General features: G+C 42.4%; 1 protein-coding gene across 1 annotated transcript; it reads left to right on the top strand.

Annotated features, from left to right (window-relative positions):
• Positions 1-15,624: 15,624 nt before the first annotated feature.
• LOC147882608 (pentatricopeptide repeat-containing protein At2g33680-like) lies at positions 15,625-19,323 on the top strand. The gene is made up of 3 exons (XM_087400162.1): positions 15,625-16,157; positions 16,352-16,431; positions 16,527-19,323. The coding sequence occupies exons 1-3, from the start codon at positions 16,082-16,084 to the stop codon at positions 19,005-19,007; spliced, it is 2,637 nt and encodes an 878-aa protein (XP_087256288.1). The 5' UTR covers positions 15,625-16,081; the 3' UTR covers positions 19,008-19,323.
• The last annotated feature ends 1,513 nt before the right edge of the window (positions 19,324-20,836 follow it).

Below are 20,836 nucleotides of genomic sequence, written 5' to 3'. Positions count from 1 at the left end.
AGATGATGGATCATCTATTGGTGGAAATGATGAGCCAAATGTGGCTGATATGCAAGTGGGATAGCAAGCTGAAATGCCATTGAGAAGATCATCTAGAGTGTCTAGACCGCCTGATAGGTTTTTTCCAGGGGTAGACTATGTGATGCTTACTGATTGCAGGGAGCCTTCTTGCTACAGAGAGGCTATGATGCATGAGGATCAACGCAAGTGGGAGTATGCTATGCAATCAGAGATGAGTTCACTTATGAAGAATAAGACTTGGGACTTGGTTTCTTTGCCACATGGAAAGAAAGCATTGCCATGAAAATGGGTCTACAAAATGAAGGTCACAGGTGATGATGTGCCTAGGTACAAGGCCCGTTTGGTTGCTAAAGGGTTCAAGCAAGAGAAGGGTGTGGACTTTGATGAGATATTCTCTCCGGTTGTGAAGATGACTACACTTAGATGCATGCTTGGACTAGTGGCAGTAGAGGATATGGAGCTTATGCAGATGGATGTCAAGACAGCTTTCTTGCATGGGGATTTGCATGAGGAAATTTACATGGTGCAGCCGGAAGGCTTTGAAGAAAAGGGCAAAGAGCATTTAGTTTGCAAGCTGAAGAAGAGTCTCTATGGTCTTAAGCAAGCGCCTAGAGAATGGTATCAGAAGTTTGATGCTTTCATTCGGTCCCAGGGTTTTAGAAGGAGTGAAATTGATCACTGCCTCTACACTAAAAGGGCTGAGGATAGTAGCCTGATAATCCTGGCACTATATGTGGATGATATGCTATTGGCTAGCAAGAATACTTATGAGCTAGATGCATTAAAGGCCAAGTTGCATGAGGCCTTTGATATGAAGGATTTGGGACTTGCAGGTCATATTCTTGGTATGCACATCACGCGTGATCGGAGTAGGAAACTCCTTTGGCTTTCACAAAAAGAGTATGTTACAAAAGTATTGCAGCATTTCAATATGGAGGGGGGGAAGGCAGTGAGTACTCCATTGCCTCCATATGTGAAACTGAGTCATACAGATAGTCCCAAATCAGATGAGGAGAGGGCCATGATGGCCAAGGTTCCTTATGCATCAGCAGTTGGGAGTCTTATGTATGCTATGATAGCTACTAGACCAGACATTGCATTTGCAGTGGGAGTTGTTAGCCGGTATATGGCTAATCCAGGAAAGAGGCATTGGGAGGTAGTTAAGTGCATCATGAGGTACATGAAGGGTACCAAGGAGATGTGCATCTGCTTTGGTAAAGGAGACATGCATGTACTTGGGTACACAGATTCAGACTATGTAGGGCATGTGGATAGTAGGAGATCCACTTCTGGTTATGTGTTCACCTTTGCAGGTGGTGCAGTGTCGTGGATGTCTTGCGCACAGAAGTGCGTTGCTTTGTCTACCACAGAGGCTGAGTATGTTGCAGCCACAGAGGGTTGCAAGGAGGCTATATGGCTTGATCGGCTAGTGGGAGATTTGGGGATTCATACAGGTGTACCGACATTGCATAGTGATTCCATGAGTGCTATTCAGCTAGCACGGAATCCGGTCTTTCATGCAAAAACCAAACACATTGAGGTCAGGTACCATTTCATCAGGGAGGTACTTGAGGACAAGCGCATAGAGCTTGTCAAGGTTCATACAGATGATAACCCTGCAGATATGCTGACGAAGAGTCTACCTAGTCAGCGGTTTGAGTATTGTCGCGTATTGATGGGCATTGGATAGTATGCTCACTGGTTGTTCTCCCTTAAAGGCACATTGTCCTTTAAGTGGGAGGTTGTGGGGGTTAAAGGTCAGTGTGCCTTTACCCCAGTTATGTACAATACTCAAACACATATATAAATGAATGAAAAAGAAGATTAGGGTGGTTTCGCACCCACCAAAACTTGTGTGGCTCTCTGTCTCTCTCTCTCCTTCTTCCGTTCTTGCTTCCATTGAGAGCACTCTCAAGGACTAGGTGAAAATAGGTAGTTAGTCCTCTACAGGTCCTCAGCACAACACACTCAGCAAATCACAACTACATCTACCCAAGAGCAAGAGGAGCTACGAACACTACAAAACGTCAATGCACCAATCGGCATCAACAAGAAATCCCATCAACATTGCCAAAACAGAACAAGGCACAGAATTATGCCTAAGTCATCAGGGTCTTGAATTTGAGTTCACACATGGAATGACAAGTGGTTCTACACAAGCAGCTCTTGAGAATGCATTCAACTCCAAGGTGAAGGTGATTACACCAATATGGGTTTGGATGAGTTTCTTGTGACCCTCAAAGCTTTTTTCACATTCCTTTACTAACATCACCACCATTAACTATCTAACTTCTGTTGGAATATGAAGCCAAAGTGAGTAAAAAATGAGTGTACTAGTGGTTTTATAGTCTAGTGAGTCCTAGACATGCCACGTGTCATGTTGGGAGATATCCCAGAGACATTGTGACTTTCTAGAGTTGCACACTATATATTGTTGTACTTGTCTATTATCTAATATATCAGTCATTCAACATCAAGCTATCAATACATTGTGGAGTATTTTGGTTAGTGCCTTGCACTTGTACTTTCCTTCCTTTCCATTTTGCCTTCCATTATGCTTTCCATATTTCCATTCCATTCCTAGCTAGCTACCATGTCTCTTCATATGGTATCAGAGCCTTCGTTCCTAGCCTTTCCCTTCCTCCTTGCTTCTCCATGAGGTAGAGGGTGGCTGGAAAGAGAAGCTGCCCTCTCTTCTCTTGGAGGAGCTCTCCTTCCCTATTCCTCTCCATTGAAGGCTTCATTAACATCGAGATTCGTCTCCAACATTGTCTTCTCTAGCTTGAGCTTCTACCACCTCTCTTCTCTTTCCTTGGTGAACTCTTCTCCTTCCTTCAGCTACAAAGATGTCCTGGAGTGGTGCTGTTTCTATTGCTCTCTCTGTGACCTACAGATGATGTGACACTTCTATTTGGATCTAGAAGTAGAGGACCTCGAGTACTATAATTTTCGTTTTTACATCATTGCAATCCGAGTTTTCCAATGAAAAGATATAGCTCCTGCAAAAAGTGACAAAAATTATTCCTGCATGTGGATTTTGTTCTTGAGTTAACAGGATGATAGTTTCCAGCCTACTGTCACTATCTTGATCTCCACCTCCACCTTTTTCTACTCCAGTTGATGCCCATGAAGCTAAGCTATAGCTGCCCATGCAGCTTCTCGTGCTACTCACATAGCTATCCTCTCTGCTTGCCATCTAGCTACCCACGCAGTTGCTCTTGTTGCTCACGCTTCTCCTATTGCCGACGAAGCTCTATCTTCTTGCCATTTGAGCTTCCACATTGCACACCTCATCCGCCTTCTATAACGGTGTGTAGAATCCACACTAATTTGCAGTAAGAAGATAAAGAAAAATGATCTTGATGTGAGGTACGGTTACTTCCTAGCTTCTCTGATTACTTCTTTGATTGCTTGTGGTGCTAGGCTTGCACATTGAGTGACTCTACTAGTCCTTATGGCACCTCTGGCCTCTACATCAATTTTTAGGTGACTCTCCATCTTCTATCTTGAGAGTCATGCCATGACCACTTCGTGTAGCTACCCCATGGACTTCACTAGCACATATTTTGGGGCATCCATGCCTAGTGCTTCATTGACATCGTCATCGACTCGCAAGGATGTGCAGACGTGCAGTGGATACATCTCTTACTCCTAAGAGATCTATTTTTATTATTTCTACAACTTTTTTCTAATTTGGGGTCCTCTGCCCTGGGTAGTCCCCCTAAAATGATATGTATTGAGTGTTTGGTTGTCATTGAGTCTAAAGGTCCTCTGCCTTGGATAGTCCTCCTAAGAAGATGTATTGGTTTTCCTATTTTGGTGTGTGGCTTCCTAGCATGTCCTGTTATGAAGCCAAGGGGGGATGTATTGTGGGAGCCATGTGTTGGCTTTGATAGGTTTAGAGAGGGACGTATTGTGGGAGCCATGTATTGGCTTTGATAGGTCTCGTTATTATCAGGCCTTGCCGAGTTCCAAGATGTTGGTGTATTCCTAGACCTATGAGCTAGTCATGTAGCCATGCTATATGTGAGCCTCTAAGCATGTTGGTCAAGCCATGAGAGTGCGTGGATCAACCTTTGAACATGCTCAGACTTTAGCCTCTGAGTTACATAGGGTGCACAGTTTGATGCCATCATTGCCATGTTCTGTTCTTGGTTCCATTCCAATAGTCACTCACCTTAGACCGTCATTGTCATGTTTTGTTCTTGGTTCCATTCCAGTAGTCTCTCACCTTGCCTTCATGGGGGGGTGTTGGAATATGAAGCCAAAGTGAGTAAAAAATGAGTGTACTAGTGGTTTTATAGTCTAGTGAGTCCTAGACATGCCATGTGTCATATTGGGAGATATCCCATAGACATTGTCACTTTCTAGAGTCTAGTGTTACACTATATATTGTTGTACTTGTCTATTATCTAATATATCACTCAACATCAAGCTATCAATACATTGTGAGTATTTTGGTTATTGCCTTGCACTTGTACTTTCCTTCCTTTCCATTTTGCCTTTCATTATGCTTTCCATATTTCCATTCCGTTCCTAGCCAACTACCATGTCTCTTCAACTTCTACTCATCCTCTTTTCTTTATTTTTCTTTTCTTTCACTTCTAGCTTAGAAGCCTTTCCTAGAATCCCCCTTCTATAAACCTCTTCAGCCATAGTTTTCAGTTTAGGGGTTTATATGGTGTATTATCAGACTCTTCTTGATTTGATGACTCAGACAAATAAAGCTCTAGATTGTGCCACAACCTTATTGGGCTCAAATACTTCCAAGCAAAGCCCTTGACAAAATATAATCCATAAAATGGATTTTGAAGGCACTTCAATGTAGAGAAGCAATACAAAATGTCATGCACAACTCCAGACATTCAAACATGGCATGACAAAGACATAGTCTGATGAGAATCCATTAAAAGTCCTACTCAAATCAAATATGGAACATAAGAGGAGCATGAGAATGCACTTCACTTTACTAACGCGAACACCACTAGGATCTTACTAACACCTTCTTCCTAATAACTTACACTTAAACTTTCTTTTATATTTCTTATTACTTCTTTGAATGGTCACAAGTACTCAACTCGGCTCACACAGCCCCGAGGTGCTAGTTCTAGAAGAATCACTCATCCACATTTCCAGCAAGCATTTCGTAACAAGGAGCCATTACATCCCTCTACTGCAATCGACCAAAAGAAGATTCAGCCTAGTGCATAGGAACGACTAATTTGTACGATCTTCATTGACAATGCTCCAACAACCATGAACACTACACGATCCAGAGGACTAGATTAAGATAAAAGAGGGGGGCATGTTAACAGATTGGTTAACAATATGCCACCGTTGGTTAAGTGATGTGATTTAATGGACAATGGCAAGTCCGTAGAGCTAGGATTGTCTCTTGGAGCTAGATGGGCCCAAGAGGATGGTAAAAGAATGAGAAGAGAGAGTGGTATAAAGAGATTAGGGTTGGCCCTCCCTTCAAAAGATGACTTGTATAAAAGGCCAAATGGTTGACTTTGGTCTTCATTGTTGTTTGCACACGTTTGAATATAAGCTCCCTCTTCTCTTCCAAAAGAGTGTTTTGGGTGTTCCCTTGTTTCCATTGTAGTGCCCTTGTGTTTGCCACTCCATCCCCCTTCACTCTCCTCTTTCCTCTTCTCCCTCCCTTCTCCCCTCTCTTCTCCCCTTTCCCCCTTCCGTCTTTCTTGCATGGAAACACATTGCAACAATTCGGAGGCCGCTTGAGTGACACTTGCAGATGACTCGTGCCTTGCATTGCTCTCACAAGGGGAGTAGCTTTGAGTGGAGGCTCCATCGGCATCTCTTCAACATCCCCATGACACGTGAGTCACCTGCTAAGACCCACTACACACTTGTCCTCAATGACTACAACCCCACACCTGCCTATGCACAAACAGCTTGACTTTTAGTGTAGGCTGCATCTAACGTCACCACACGCCCTTAGCTTAACTTTCTTCACCTCTACCATGGTGGAATGGACTCACAGGTCCCATTTATTGCCCCTTCTTGCTTCATTTAATTCATCCCCATTCCCTCCTCTCCCACTGTTGTGTCACTGCACCTCACTACTTTGGAGACTATGCCTCACATCCCTCCTTTGCGCCATCCCTCTATGCCCAATCCTTTTGTTCTTCATATTTTCATCTTCCCCTTCCCCCCCTTTTTTTCTTTTAATCTTTTTCAAAATTTTATAACCCTCCTTTCTAAACCTTTCTTCTCCCCCCCATTTTGTTAAAATTTTAACCCCCTTTCTTTACATCTTTCAATGTACCCCCCCCCCCCCCCCCCCCGCCCTTCTTTTAATGTTCTCCTCTTCTAAGGATGTAACACACCCCTCTCTTTTTCTTGTCCTTTTCTTATTAGTGTTTAATTCTAATTTTATTTCTTCCTTATCCTTCCTTTAAGTTGCTTTCTTTAAATGTTCTTTAAAAATCCATTCATCAACTTTCTTCCCCATTTCTTAATGCTTTGAATAATTTTTATCACTTTGATTAATTGACACCCCCCCTTCCCCCCTACAAATTAAATACCGATCCTTTTGCACTAGTAAATTCTACAATGAGCTGTTTTTATGCCCTTTTATTGTGATCCTGATAACAAGGGAGGGGTGTTTATGACACCTGTCTTCCCAACTAAGTTAAAATATGGTTCTTATCATTTTTCTTGTTGGATAGTGCCAGGTATGCTGTCTCCCCTCTTCAATAAAAATGATGCTAAATTTGACTTATCAAAGATCTACTTTCATGCAGTTGTGTAAAATCATTTTTACAAAATTGCCCACTGGTTGGCAACTTTTAGGGGTTCACCTACTTGTTCAAATTCATTTCCTTTAATGCAATGAGTTTCTCTTTCTTTTCCATTCTCCAGCTTCACTCTCTAGTCATTTCATTATGCAAAGGGGTGTTGTCAAGTCTTCCACACACACACACACACACACACACACACACACACACACACACACACACACGTGCACACGTGCACGCAAGCACAAAATAAATTTGATTAGTAAATGTATACTTTCCTAACTATGAATTATTCTTTTATGTGCCCCCGTAAAATCTTCCCTTTACACTTCCTTTTAACCACCCCACAAACCAAGCCCAGTAATCGTCCCATACCTCCTCTAATCCCTTTTCAACCCATGCACTCATTGGCTCTTTACTTTTCTTGTGGCTTAAACTTCACTTGGGGCAAATTTTTCTTAAAAAATTATCTAAGAATCCATATGGTTGTCTATATTCCTAGGTAAAGCGATAACAAGCCGGGGAAAATAGGCATTACCTATCTACCCAACTAGAACTATGATGTTCTAACACCTAGTTTGTTTGGATGATGGTAGGTGAGTGGACCCTGACCTCGGAACCTGGATTGCCTAAGGATTCGACATCTTTTTAAAATATTATGTTTATGGAACTCAATATTATGAAAAGTTCCTAATTTGCTTGAAATTTTTGCAAACTCTAGTTACATTTTTCAACTTAGATGTCTCAAACATTCTTTCCTTTTTTAACTTTTTATCCAATTGATGGAATTAATTGCATGGCTCAATTATTGATGGGATTTTTAAATCTAAACACACACTTTGATTTCCCAACCAGCCTTTGGTTGGGCTAGTGCTACAATTATTTCACATCCATTAGATAATTCTTTAGCATGGATAATCATTGTGATCCACCTTATTTTTTAATAGCTTTTATGTCTATTTTGGAGAAGTGGTTTATGCATTTAATATAGGCACTATTTTTTCATTTTGACACTTATCATACAGATCCACTTTTATTCACTTATTATCAGTAGGTGGGGAGTAAGTTCCACATGGTGGTCTTACTCCTCACCATGTGGTCTTACCCTCTGGGTTGGGGGTAGGCCACACACACACACACACACACACACACACACACACACACACACACACACACACACACACACAATAAATTTGATTAGTAAATGTATCCCACACACAGACACTTATTTCTTTACACACACACACACACACACATGTATACTTCTCTAACTATGAATTATTCTTTTATGTACCCCCATGAAATCTTCCCTTTACACTTTCTTTTTAACCACCCCACATATGAAGCCCACTAATCATCCCATACCTCCTCTAATCCCTTTTTAACCCATGCACTCATTCACTCCTTACTCCACTTGTGACTTGGCTAAATTGTTTTTTTAAATTATCTAAGAATCCATATGGTTGTCTATATTCCTAGGTAAAGCGATAACAAGTCGGGGAAAATAGGCATTACCTGTCTACCCAAACATACCTATGATGTTCTAACACCTAGTTTGTTTGGATGGTGGTGGCAAGTGAGTGGACCCCGACCTCGAAACTTGGATTGCTTGAGGATTCGACATCTTTTTTCAATATTATGTTTGTCAAACTCAATATTATTAAAAATTATTAATTTGATTAAAATTTGTGTAAACTCTAGTTGCATTTTTCAACTTAGATGTCTCAAATATTTTTTCCTTATATGTTTTCCTTTTTTAACTTTTTATCCAATTGATGGAATTAATTGTATGGCTCAATTATTAATGGGAAATTTAAATCTACACACACACACACACACACACACACACACACACACACACACACACACACTCACACACAAAGCTAGTTAGAGAAGGATGAAATTCTCACTCACATCCTTATAACAAAACACCCACAAAAAACTCAAAAGTGCTAAATCTCTTAAGGAAGGAACCTCTTTTATTACTCCACAAGAAAATTGCCCAGGCTCTAAAGCCATGTTAAACCATGAGTACCTTAGACATGTGATGTGCCTACCTAATCTAAGGTGGATGAATCCTAGGTGCACTCATGATGTAGAGCTAGATTAAATAAACATAGACTCAATTTCAATTTGGTTACAAGATTGAGACTTGTACTTCTAGAGAGACTTCAGGGCTTGCATAAAGTCGACCTCGATTTTATGGGAGTGAAGTACATCCTTGCATTGCTTGATCACATGTGGGATAAATCCTCCTTTCCATATGGCAGCATGCTCTTGCTTCCACGTCTACTCATGCCTTGCCATTACCCAAGACTCCTCATCTCTCAACAAATGCATGGACATTAAGACTGAGAGTGTACAATAATACAAGTGGGAGTGAGCACACTACTAGAAATATGCACAAAAACATAAGAGTGGAGTGATCGCATGAGCCAAAGAGTGTATCAAAGCTTTTCATTATGGGATATTGATACATTCCTTGCTCTTGCCAAAACATGAGATATAGGTTCTCTAACTCTAGTCAAAGCACATATCATCAAATATTTTGTATCTCTAGCCAAAGCATGTTCCAAGGACTTTCTATCTCTAGCCAAAGCATGTATCAGACGAGCAAGGTGTTCAGAGTATGTAGGGTTTTGAGGCTTTTTGTCACCTACAGATATATCGATGTTGTGTAGCTTACGACCTTCGATAAGTGTAGTATAAGTGCTTATGACCTTCGATCATATTACAATGAAAGACGTAGGCTTAAGTGTGTGAAGAAAACATTGCGCATGCTTGTGTGAAAGAAACGTGCATCATCATGGTTGGGGTAATGAAGGCTTTCATTGCCAATGGGGATTTAAAGGTTTAGAAAGAGTTTAAGGGTTAGAGGAAGTTTCAGGGTTTAGAAGTGGTTCCAAGGTTCAAGGTTTAGAAGGGGTTCTAGGGTTCAAAAGGGGGATCCAAGGTTCAGAATAGAGTACATGGTGGAGAACTCATCTCCCTGGTAGATCATGGAGGTCAAGGGTTGAGGGACCAATCTAAGAGAGAAGGGTTTAGGGAGAGCACAAGAGTGGGAGAGAAAGAAGGTGTAAGAGCATGGGGGAAGGGAAAAGGGAGGAGAAGGGAGGAGGAGAGGGAGAGGAGGAGCTACAAGGTTGGAGGAGAGAAGAGTAGGAGGTAAGGTTAGAACATGCTTTTGGATGTGGAGTGCAAGGGAGCATGGACACTTGGAGACAATTGCATGGAACACCAAAGTAGAAATCAACACAATGCCCCAAAGAGTGTGGGCTTCATTCCATTATGGGGTATTTATACAAGTTGGAGAGCTATTTTTTCATCTAGGAATTGTAAGACTTTCTCTCTCTACATATAGATCTGCATCTAGGATGCACAAATAGAAGTTGCATGTAAGAGTTACATGTTCCCATAGGAGTTTCATGTAGGAACTGCATGTAGGAATCATACGTAGAACTTGCATGTTGCATGTAGGAGTTGCGTGTAGGAACTATATGTAGGAATAGAACTTGAATGTAGAACATGCATGTTGGATTCCTAAGAGAGATTATTCCTAGCCTTATGCAAGTACAAGCTATGCTTTGCCACTACTCTACACACACATTATGTGCTACTTAAGTCCATGTTGACACAGAGTCAACACTCCCAGCTCCATTTTATTGCACAGTCCTTGGGTTATGGCTTATTGTTGTGATCATGGAGTTGGGATGCCATGCGCATAACCCAGTGACTATGGAACTTGTGGGGTGCCAGTTGATCCTGCTGTAATGCTTTTGCACCATACGATTTTTTTTCTATTTTCATGAAGCTTGCATCCACCATGTGTTTGAACAGAGATATGTGGCGTGCTTCTAAGAAGATGACTCTTTGATAGAGTATGATTGTAGTTTGATCATCAATCCATTCATTGGGATTGAAATTGAATGTAGGCGATGGCGGTTGATGTGGTTGAGGACCTCCAAAATGTATTCCAAGGTTTTGCAAAAGACAACACTTTGTCGGAGGATGCGGTCAATGTTGCCTCACATTTTTGTCTCATGTTGCTGAAGTGCTCATATCAGTGTGCCTTGGATGTTCCATTCTACATTAGAGTATGGCTTGATCATTGGCCAATTAATGGTGTGATCCTCACCTAAAGTGTGTTTGTTGGCCTCCCGTTTGTGCTGTCATGAAACTGCATAGAACTTGGGATGATTATGAGGCATGGAGGTGCATGGAGGCATTCTTTCAAGAAGATTACATTAAATAGCTTGGGATGGCATCAATAAGGTTGGGGATCCAAGTTGCAGATCCAAGCTTGAGTTATTGGTGCTTGTAGACAAAGATTGTTAGGGAAGTAGTTCAGGGTCCATCCACCTCGAGTTTTCATATCAGGATATTTGTTCCAGAAATCCTTGATGGGGTTAGTAGGAAGTGGTATTACATCAAAATCATACCCTTCATTGGAATCTGGCATGGGAATGCAATTTGGATTATCTGAATCTTGATATTCAAAGTCAAAGATTGGGTCCATTTCTGCTGATGGTGACAGCACAAGTAGTATCGGAGGTAATGGCAGTGCATGGAGAGAATTTGGGGACATGGGGGAGTAATATGGAAGAGTGTTAGTTGAAGGAGGAGAATCAGAGAGGAGGGGGGGAGGAACTGGGGAATGGTTTGATCATCTTGGAAATCCTCGAGGGTAGAATTAGCAAGGGAAGGGAAGAAGTTAGGTGTGAGGGGTTGGTAAGTTTGCGACTGTTGGGTTAGTCAAAAGTGGTGAGAAACGTGAGTAAATAGACAATGCAATTAGTAGATATTTGGCTGGAGCTCAGAGAAGGTTAAGAGGGTGGGAGCAACAAGGGTAAGTGAGATTATGAGATTGTCATAGAGAGTGATTAGATATGGTAAGTTAGATGTGATATAGGCCATGTCATCCTCTGACACTTCTTTTTATTAGTGTGATGGGATCATCAGCTGCTGCAAGGGTGGGATGCTGATTGTGTCATGCCATGTAGATAAGAGTGATGGATTTTATAGCAATGGCAACAAACCACCAATAACACTTATTTCATCAATTTTGGACTTGTTAATGTACAAATTCATATTTACAGATACTTTTGGACTAGTTTTTGGCCAAAATTTAAGAAAAAGCCCACTCTTATAATCACAGCTGAAAACATAAAAACAAGCAAATTTTTAGAGATTTTTAAGGGAGATGAAATCAAAATTATAAAATTTAACATGGCACAGATAAGTTACACCAAAAGATAAGATTCAGCAGTTTGTTAACTCTCGTAATATGATTGTATGGTGTTAACAAACACCTTCAAAAGTTTCAATACTAAGCAAACTATTGCAATATTAAATGTCTAATGAGAAGCACATAATAATTGTTTGTAATCTTTCACTTCCAAGTATCAATTCCCAATGCTCCACTCACTTAAAGTGGAGCATTCCCAATGCTCCACTGACTTTATTCCAAATATTTCATTTCACACTATTGGTCAGTTGGACCGTTCACCCATATTCATCTGTGCAAAGACACTACGGTGCTCACCCATCCTTATCATAGTGAACACACCTAGTCCTTCCATAAACACTCCCTTCTTTCATCCATCCTAGTCCTTCTACAAGTACTTTCTTCTTCCATCTCTCTTAATTTATCATCTCCCCACCCATGGATGTCCTTGGCATCATCGCAGACAAATTGACAGTCTCAAAGAATGGATTGCTGACCGAGGAGCAAGGAGAGATGCAAGAATTTGACAAAGCTCTTTACTGACATGGAGAGGGAGGAATTTGATGCACAGAGGCAGGTAGAGAGGGAGGAGACTCAGAAGCTAGTAGAGGGAGAAAGACTTTTACAATGTATTATAAAATCACGACAAGATCTCTTAGACTTCTTAAGCAACCTACGTTATCACAGCACTCGGTATGGTCGATTTGATGCAGATGTTAAAAGAACAATAAGGGCCTCCCAAAGAGATTATAAAGAAACAATTTGTGACTGCTTGAATTTCTTCCTTTATTGTAATTATGTTGAGGATACAGACATGGAGTCCATGGAAGATTGGGTTGTTGAGAAGATAAAAGATACTAATGATGAGATCTTTAAGTGTGATCTTGGCTTGTGTGGCCTATAATAGTCGTTAATCTTATTTTGTATTCTCTGCAACAAGCCTAGTAGGGCTCAGTAACTCATATTAGAATTGCTAATACAATTTATATTTGAGTAGCAAATTCTCATCCAGTGTGACTTTTATGACTCTATAACGTTATAAACTTTGACCCTATAGCATAATTTGAGTAATCTTATTGTTTTTCCTTTCCAACGACACGCTCAACAGGGTTGATGTGGGAAAGTCTACCCACATCATGCTCACCATCATCATTGCCTTGCTAGGTGAACTGCCTATTGAGAGGGATGGAGGCATGAGTAATTTCAAACAAATTCAAAGTTTTATGAAATCCCTACAAAAATAGACCACGACATCAATACTCAAATTCAAAGAAGGTCTGAAAAATCAGTTCTATATCTAGGCTTAACTAAATGGATACCTATGCCATTTTCCCTCGTCCATTTGCGTGTACACCTGTATCAAGTCAGCTTTAATGACTCGATGGTACACCTGCACGTCCACCTTTGCAGCAACTTGAAAAACATAGTGTCAAGAAACACCCTATATTGTCCTATCAACCTCACTCGCAAGAGGAAATAATGTTCTTTCATGCTCAGCTACCCTTTCCCGGATCCATATTGTCATCGTCATCTCCCCTCTCCTGCATGTCTATGTCATCTCCCCCACCTCTCCTTTCTTCACCACTAGGGCCACCTTCAAACTCCAAAGTCCTTGCCGCCTTCGAAGTGCCCTCATCATGTCCTTCGAAGTGCCCTCATCATGTCTTGCCTTATTGCGTTTCTCCCTCTTCGTGGTGGAACCAATATCCTTTGTCTTCTTTTTCTGCAAATCCATCTAAGCCACAAAGTTTGGGCACACGCAAAGACAAGGGTGTTGAAACAAGACAAACATACCTTTGCGCAACTTCTACTTGGTGGTGCGAGGGATCTTGTTCACTGGGTACTTTAGCCACCACCAGCATCTTTGCACCTCCCAATCTGTTAAGCCACCAGGGTGCTTCTAGAATGAGTTAGGAAACATAGATAAGGGCCTTTCCTTCACCAACCAATCATTGCACTCCGGCGGCGGTAGCTCCTTACCCTCATCAATAAGCAAGTGGAACTACCTACAAGCCATTCACACAAGTTATAAGGCAAGGACAAATGTGGTATAAACATCATCCATGTAGAGGATGATAGAGACAGCAACCTGGTAAGCTTTGGAACTATTCAGGTGGATGCAAATGACGGCATGCAATCCACAGTGGATCGGAAATTAATACTATTAGAGGCCTCTCCCCACATTCCAATAAATATATTGGAATTGACTGGGAGTAAAGGGCTCATAGCAAATGGGCGCAGGTCTTCTTTAAGGCCGCCACAAAAAGCAAGTGCAGATGAGGTTGGGCCATCTAGGAGGATGCCTTTTCCAATTGTTGATGAAAACCCTCCAATGTACTCTGCAGTAGAGATGGTGGAAACAAACGAGGATGAATCTTCCCTTGAAATTTCCAAAGCAAGTAGAAATGCAATATCTCCAAGGCGTAGTGTTGTAGCATACATACATTCTCGATACGCATCAACAAGTTTGGGTGCCTTAGTGAGAAGGATCGGGCACATCGTGATGCTGGAGGAGCTCCCATGTGAGTACAACAAGGATTGTATCTTTGAGCTACCTCCCTTAACTAGGTAGCGTCCAATGGAGGGAATAGAGCTCAAATATGATGGCCATCTGTGGACAAAACCAATAACTTGCAATATTGCATTTGAGGGCATGGTTCGCAAGAGTTCATGTGCAAGTGTGTTCAAACATCACAACCCATCATACCCCAAACTTCTGAATACTAGGATGAAGAATGATGTGCTCTTCGAAGGTCTGATGGGATTTGAGAAGGAAGTGTGCCATTGGCTTGCTAGCTATCGGCAAGGATAGAGGATCCTTGAGGTGTCATTTTTGCAAGACAATAGCCATGTGTGTTAGGATGTGTAAGAGTATGGCCCACTATGTGATGCCCCATGATGCAACATTGACCCGGTTGATGACACATACAAGTAGTCATGTATCTATTTGAAGAGATACAAGCATTTTGGAGGCGAGGAAATATTTTAAACAAATAACTACATTACATGGAGAGCTAGCTAAGTTGGTGGGGAGTTAGGATTCACCACTGGGGAAATTTCGAAGGAATGGTATGAGATGCAATGTTTGTATGATCTATTTGATGATTTGTTACTAAAGCTTAAGCATACTATTAATCGTAGTTTACATTGTTCACAGGTAATCCAAAGCCCTGGCTCAATCCCCAACACCGACTGTAAATCTATTGGAAACCAAACACCATAGTTGGCTAGCCGGAGAAGGTTTCAAAACCAAGATATCCTTGTATGATGCTGATGTCACTGATATGTGCAATGCTATCATCCAAAGTGCAAAGCAACATGCCTATGATGAGGACAACACATAGGCTATGGCCCATCTACTACCACCTCATACAACACAAAGAGAGAGAGAGAGAGAGAGAGAGAGAGAGAGGGCAAAGCAAGCAGGCCTTTGGAGATGGTACATGTTGTTACGGATGTCATAGCTGGAACCGCATTATATAATGAGAGAACACACTTGGAACGTGATAGGGAGACTGTGCGGAAGTGGAAAAACCTGTAAATGTAAACAGACCTTCGGAGGGTAGCAGCCATAGGCCTGAATATGATTATGTCAACCAACCTAGGCAGAGTAGAGGATGTCCTCGAATGATATGGACAGGTGAGGAACAAAGTGGAATAATCACCACCTCGCAAGGCTAGCAAGAAGCTCTGCCTCACCAGGATGGAAAAGGGTGGCGCCCTCCGTGAGCCATGCTATCATCCTGCATGCGAAAGAAGGAGGCAAGGAGGATGCAAAGGGAGTAATTTGAGTCGTGACGGATTGCAATCGGAAACCTCTCATGCGCCCGATCTATTTGCCGAGCGCCTTCCTTCTCGTGTGTGTGTGTGTGTGTGGGGGGGGGTAGATGGCCACCCATCTTTCAATCAACCCTCGTGAATGGAGGGAGACCCTCCGAGATTTGACAACGTCCTCAAAGCACTATCACGTGCATTGGTACCAATTGAAAAATGCCCAGTGCATGCTACCAACATATTGACAAGTATTTTGGGAGAATCGGGTTGATCGGGTGCAGATCTATGCTGGGGACTTGCGATGATGCTCATGCAGTCAAGCCCAATGGTTGCCCCCGAGGACAATGGAGTGGTGGTGGAGGCATGCTCGCGTTCAGGTACTGCCGTGATTTATTGTTTTGAAATTGAGAAAACTCTGCTAAGTTTTTTCTGCGTAACCCATTATAAAACCGGCTCTGCTTAGATGATCCAAGGCATAAAACCGTATAAGTAGGGCTCTCCTTACTTTCACCGATCGGGAAAAAAGTTTTGGCAACACCAACTTCTGGCAATTGGCTTTTGTTGTGGCCAGACTTTGCAGATAGGTCAGGTACCGAGCCCGTATGTAAGGAATACTTCACGGATCCCGCATGGGACAACCGAGAGAGCAAAGTAAGTGTGCGACGAGTTTGAACTGAATAATAATTTGCACAGGTAAAGCTGCAGATTGGCTAGTCTGACGAATCTCTTGTGATTCTTAACAACAGACAAACTCAAGACCCCTAGATATTAAACATGACATTACTAAGCAGTCGCTAAGGATAGACGGCTGGTACAATCCAGGTTGGCTTGAGACAAGTCCCAAAGCATCTATTGGTCAGGCTCAAGCCCGTGGCTTGGTAGAGGGGCGTGGCAAGACCCGCTTCATGGCTGGAGTAAGGGTCAATGTATCTAGAGTACAAGAGCTGTGCGAGGACAGTACTTGGGAAACACTCACCTTAGAGGAGGCACTCACGTCTATGGAACGGATGCCCCAACTGCTGTCAGTTGAGAATCTCACATGCATCTTGCATAAGTGCAGAACAAATAAAAGTCTAGCGTGTACCAAGCGCTTGTATGTCTGCATGTGCAAAAGTGGGCTGGAGGATCATAGATCTCTTGGGAACTACCTCGTCCCAATGTTTGTCCAAGCTGGAAGCATGTGCGATGCTCAGCAGGTTTTTAATAAGTTGGTTGATCGGAATGTGTATTCTTGGACTTGTCTTATCAGGGGTTACATTGAATGTGGGGATTCAAAGCATGCCCTCAACCTCTACCAAAAAATGCAAGAGGATTTTATACACCCTAACAAGTATACTTTTGTGGCCGTACTGAAGGCTTGTGCTAGGCTGAAAGATGCAGAAAGAGGCCAAGAAATACATGCAGAGATTTCCAGAAAGGGGCTGGAGAGAGATCTTTTTGTTGGCAACACCTTGGTGGATATGTATGCCAAATGTGGCTTGCTTGCAAAAGCAGAGGAAGCTCTTGATAAGCTGCCAGGTCGAGATGTAGTCTCATGGACAGCACTGATCGCAGGATATGCTGAGCATGGGCTTGGTGAGGAAGCACTGAACTTTTTCGAAAAGATGCAACTGGAGGGTCTTTCTCCAAATACTGTAACATTTGTTTGCAGCTTGAAAGCTTGTGCCAGCATAGGAGCCATAGACAAGGGCCGAGAGATACATGCCGAGATTTTTAGAAACAACCTGGAAGGACATCTTTCTGTTGGCAACATGTTGGTGGATATGTATGCCAAATGTGGCTTGCTTGCAGAAGCAAGGGAAGTATTTGACAAGATGCCAGTTCGAGACGTAGTCTCGTGGAATGCACTTATGGCAGGGTATGCTGAGCAGGGTCGCAGTGAGGTAGTGCTGGAGTGTCTCAAACAGATCAGACTGGAGGATCTCTCTCCAGATGCTGTCACATTTGTTTGCAGCTTGAAAGCTTGCGGCAGCATAAGAGCGATAGACAAAGGCCGAGAAATACATGCTGAGATTTCTAGAAAGGAGTTGGAAAGAGATCCTGTTGTTGGAAGCACCTTGGTGGATATGTATGCCAAGTGTAGCTTGCTTGCAGAAGCACGGGAAGCATTTGACAAGCTACCAGTTCGAAACAAGGTCTCGTGGAATGTACTAATCACAGCATATGCCAACCATGGACTTGGTATGGAAGCGCTGAAATGTCTCGAAGAGATGCAATTGGAGGGTCTGTCTTTGGATGCTGCCGCATTTGTTTGCGGCTTGAAAGCTTGTGGCTGCATAGGAGCCATAGACAAGGGCCGAGAAACGCACACGGAGATATTGCGAAACGGGCTGGAAAGAGAGCTTGTTGTTGGCAACACCTTGGTGGATATGTATGCCAAATGTGGCTCACTTGCAGAAGCATGGGAAGCGTTCGACAAGCTGCCAGTTCGAGCCATAGTCTCGTGGACTGCACTAATTGCAGGATATACCGAGCAGGGGCTTTGTCAGAAAGCACTGGACTGTTTTGAAGAGATGCTACTGGAGGGTCTCTCTCCAGACGCCGTTACATTTGTTTGTGCCCTGAAAGCTTGTGGCAGCATAGGAGCCCTAAACAAGGGCCGAGAAATACACAATGAGATAGCCAGAAAGGGGGTGGAAAGAGATCTTGCTGCAGGTAACACCTTGGTGGATATGTATGCCAAATGTGGCTCGCTTGCAGAAGCAGAGGAATTGTTCAACAAGCTGCCAGTTCGAAATGTAGTCTCATGGACTGCACTCATGGCAGCATATGTCCAGCACGGAGAAAGTGAAATTGTGTTTCCTATGCTTGAGAGAATGAGACAAGAAGGGATAAAGCCAAATGGGGTCACATTCGCTATTGTTCTTTCTGTATGCAGTCACACAGGTCTGGTGGATAAGGGCCAGAAGTACTTTGAGGCCATGGGCAAAGACTATGGCATCACTCCAACTATTGAGCACCACATTAGCATGATTGATCTCCTTAGCCGTGCAGGCCGCTTAGATGAGGCGGCAGAGATGGTGAAGAAGATGCCTTTCCACCCTAATCTTGTGGTGTGGCGTACAGTGTTGGGCGCTTGTCGAAAGTGGGGTAATGTGGAGCTTGGACGACTGGCCTTTGAACATGCAGTGCAATTGGGCGAAAAGGCTTCTGCAGCTTATGTCATGATGTCTAACATCTATGCAAATGCTCACCTGCAGGAGGAAGAGAAGAAAGTTATGCAATGAGGGTGAAAAACAAAGCATGGAAGAAGCAATGGCAGAGGTTGACTGATAATAGCAGGATTGTGCTTTCTTTTTTGGTGGGGGACACAAGACATCCCCAAAGAAATCAGATATGCAAAGCTCGGAGGTTTCCCCTTCAAATATTAAGGGTATGTCCCAGATTTGCAATGGGTGTCATGAGACATATTCATTGATGCAAAGAAACATGCGTTATTTTCGCACAATGAAAGCTAACTATAGCGTGTGCCCTAATCAATATTCCCAAGGGGGCACCCATATTTGTTGTCAAGAATCTCTGGTTGCGTAGCGATTGTCATCACGCGGGTGTTATACCAAGTTTCCTTCACAAGACGGTGAATTTGCTGCTAAAATCAAGGTAGCATGATATCTGAATTTGCGGTATCTAGCAACTAGGTCTTTTTTTTCACGGGGGTGTAAGGAGGGGGGGGGGGGAGTTGTGGTGTGATTGGGTGTGGGTGGGGGGTTGGGTGTGTGGGATTTGGAGGTCAGGTAGGGTATTGATGTTGGTAAGTTCCATCCACCAGCTATAAGGACCTAGGTCAAAGCATTTCATACGTTGCATAGTTAATACTTCCACTCTTTCTAAACACACGCTGCTCGTACATTGTCCATCCACTAGTTATAAAGACCTAGGTCAAAGCATTTCATACATTGCATAGTTTATACTTCCACTCCTTCTAAACATCACACTGCTCGTACATTGATATGCTTATGCACACTGTCTCTTTTGATCTACCTTCTCTCTCCATGGCATCTCCACCACTGCAAGGCCTCTCCAATGCTCAAGGCTGTCATCTCATCATATCATATGTGATGTGTCAGCTCTCGAGTCTTTAGACTTGCAATATGTATTTTGTGTTAAAGTTCTCATGGTTCAAGGTTATTTCAATTCCTATAATGCAGGCTGATCAATGGTGGTAATGTTTCCTACGAGTACATGTCTTTGTGAATCTATGATAGTTTTAAAGGCTACTCCCCCCTAAGAAAATCTAATGCCTTTTACGACTCCTAAACTTAAGATCTTTAGAGTCTATGTGCCTCTTACGTTATGTCTCTTACACCTCTTATCTGTATGATACCAACATTTCAATATTTTGAGTTACTTGGAAGAGAAAGTACTTGAACGATATGAGCTTGGCATGGTGGCCACTTGGTGGGTCCATAGGTCCACTTTTTTTTTGTGGATATTATACCATCAGTATGAACCTTTGCCATCCATTTAAAATGAAGTTAAATGTTTCAAGCTTTTTTGGGCTTCAATTGGCCGGGTGGCCTCCCCTTAACTTTCAGTAGGGAATCTTGAATTTGTCTCTGAGATAACCTAGTTTGTACAACCCCTATGTGTGTTTTTTTCTTTCATTGAACCTAGAAGAGGGGTTCAAGGAAAGATCAATGGTACCAAAAATATTTCCAGCCTCTTCACACCTACAAAATAACGAAATATCATCTCAATTCTTTGTTGCATTTTGCGAATGGCTCATTTTTGTTCATGACTGAAACTACTACTATTAACTTTGATGTGTTGCAAGAACTAGATGATCATGTTTGTATGATGTTTTTTTCATTTTTCATCTTCATAAGCAACAAGGAGAGTGCTAAGAGAGTGAAAAGATTGGAATAGTTGTATAGCAACTCAAGGAACGGGCCTACTTTATTAGTTGGTGGTCAACAGATCACAAAATATAAAACTAGCATTAAGGTGGGCATACTACCTCAGCTCATGCATTAACACAGCTGAAGGTACAACTTAAAATTGCTGTAATACAACGTTGTCCGTACCCTCCACTTGGCAGCACATTCTTCATAAGAAG

Source organism: Dipteris shenzhenensis, chromosome 29, assembly GCF_047967505.1.
Source record: "Dipteris shenzhenensis isolate YYH24624 ecotype China chromosome 29, Dip_SZ_1.0, whole genome shotgun sequence".
In the NCBI taxonomy this organism is placed as follows: Eukaryota; Viridiplantae; Streptophyta; class Polypodiopsida; order Gleicheniales; family Dipteridaceae; genus Dipteris; species Dipteris shenzhenensis.
The sequence above is the reverse complement of the archived record's forward strand: the minus strand, read 5'-3'. Positions and strand labels throughout refer to the sequence as shown.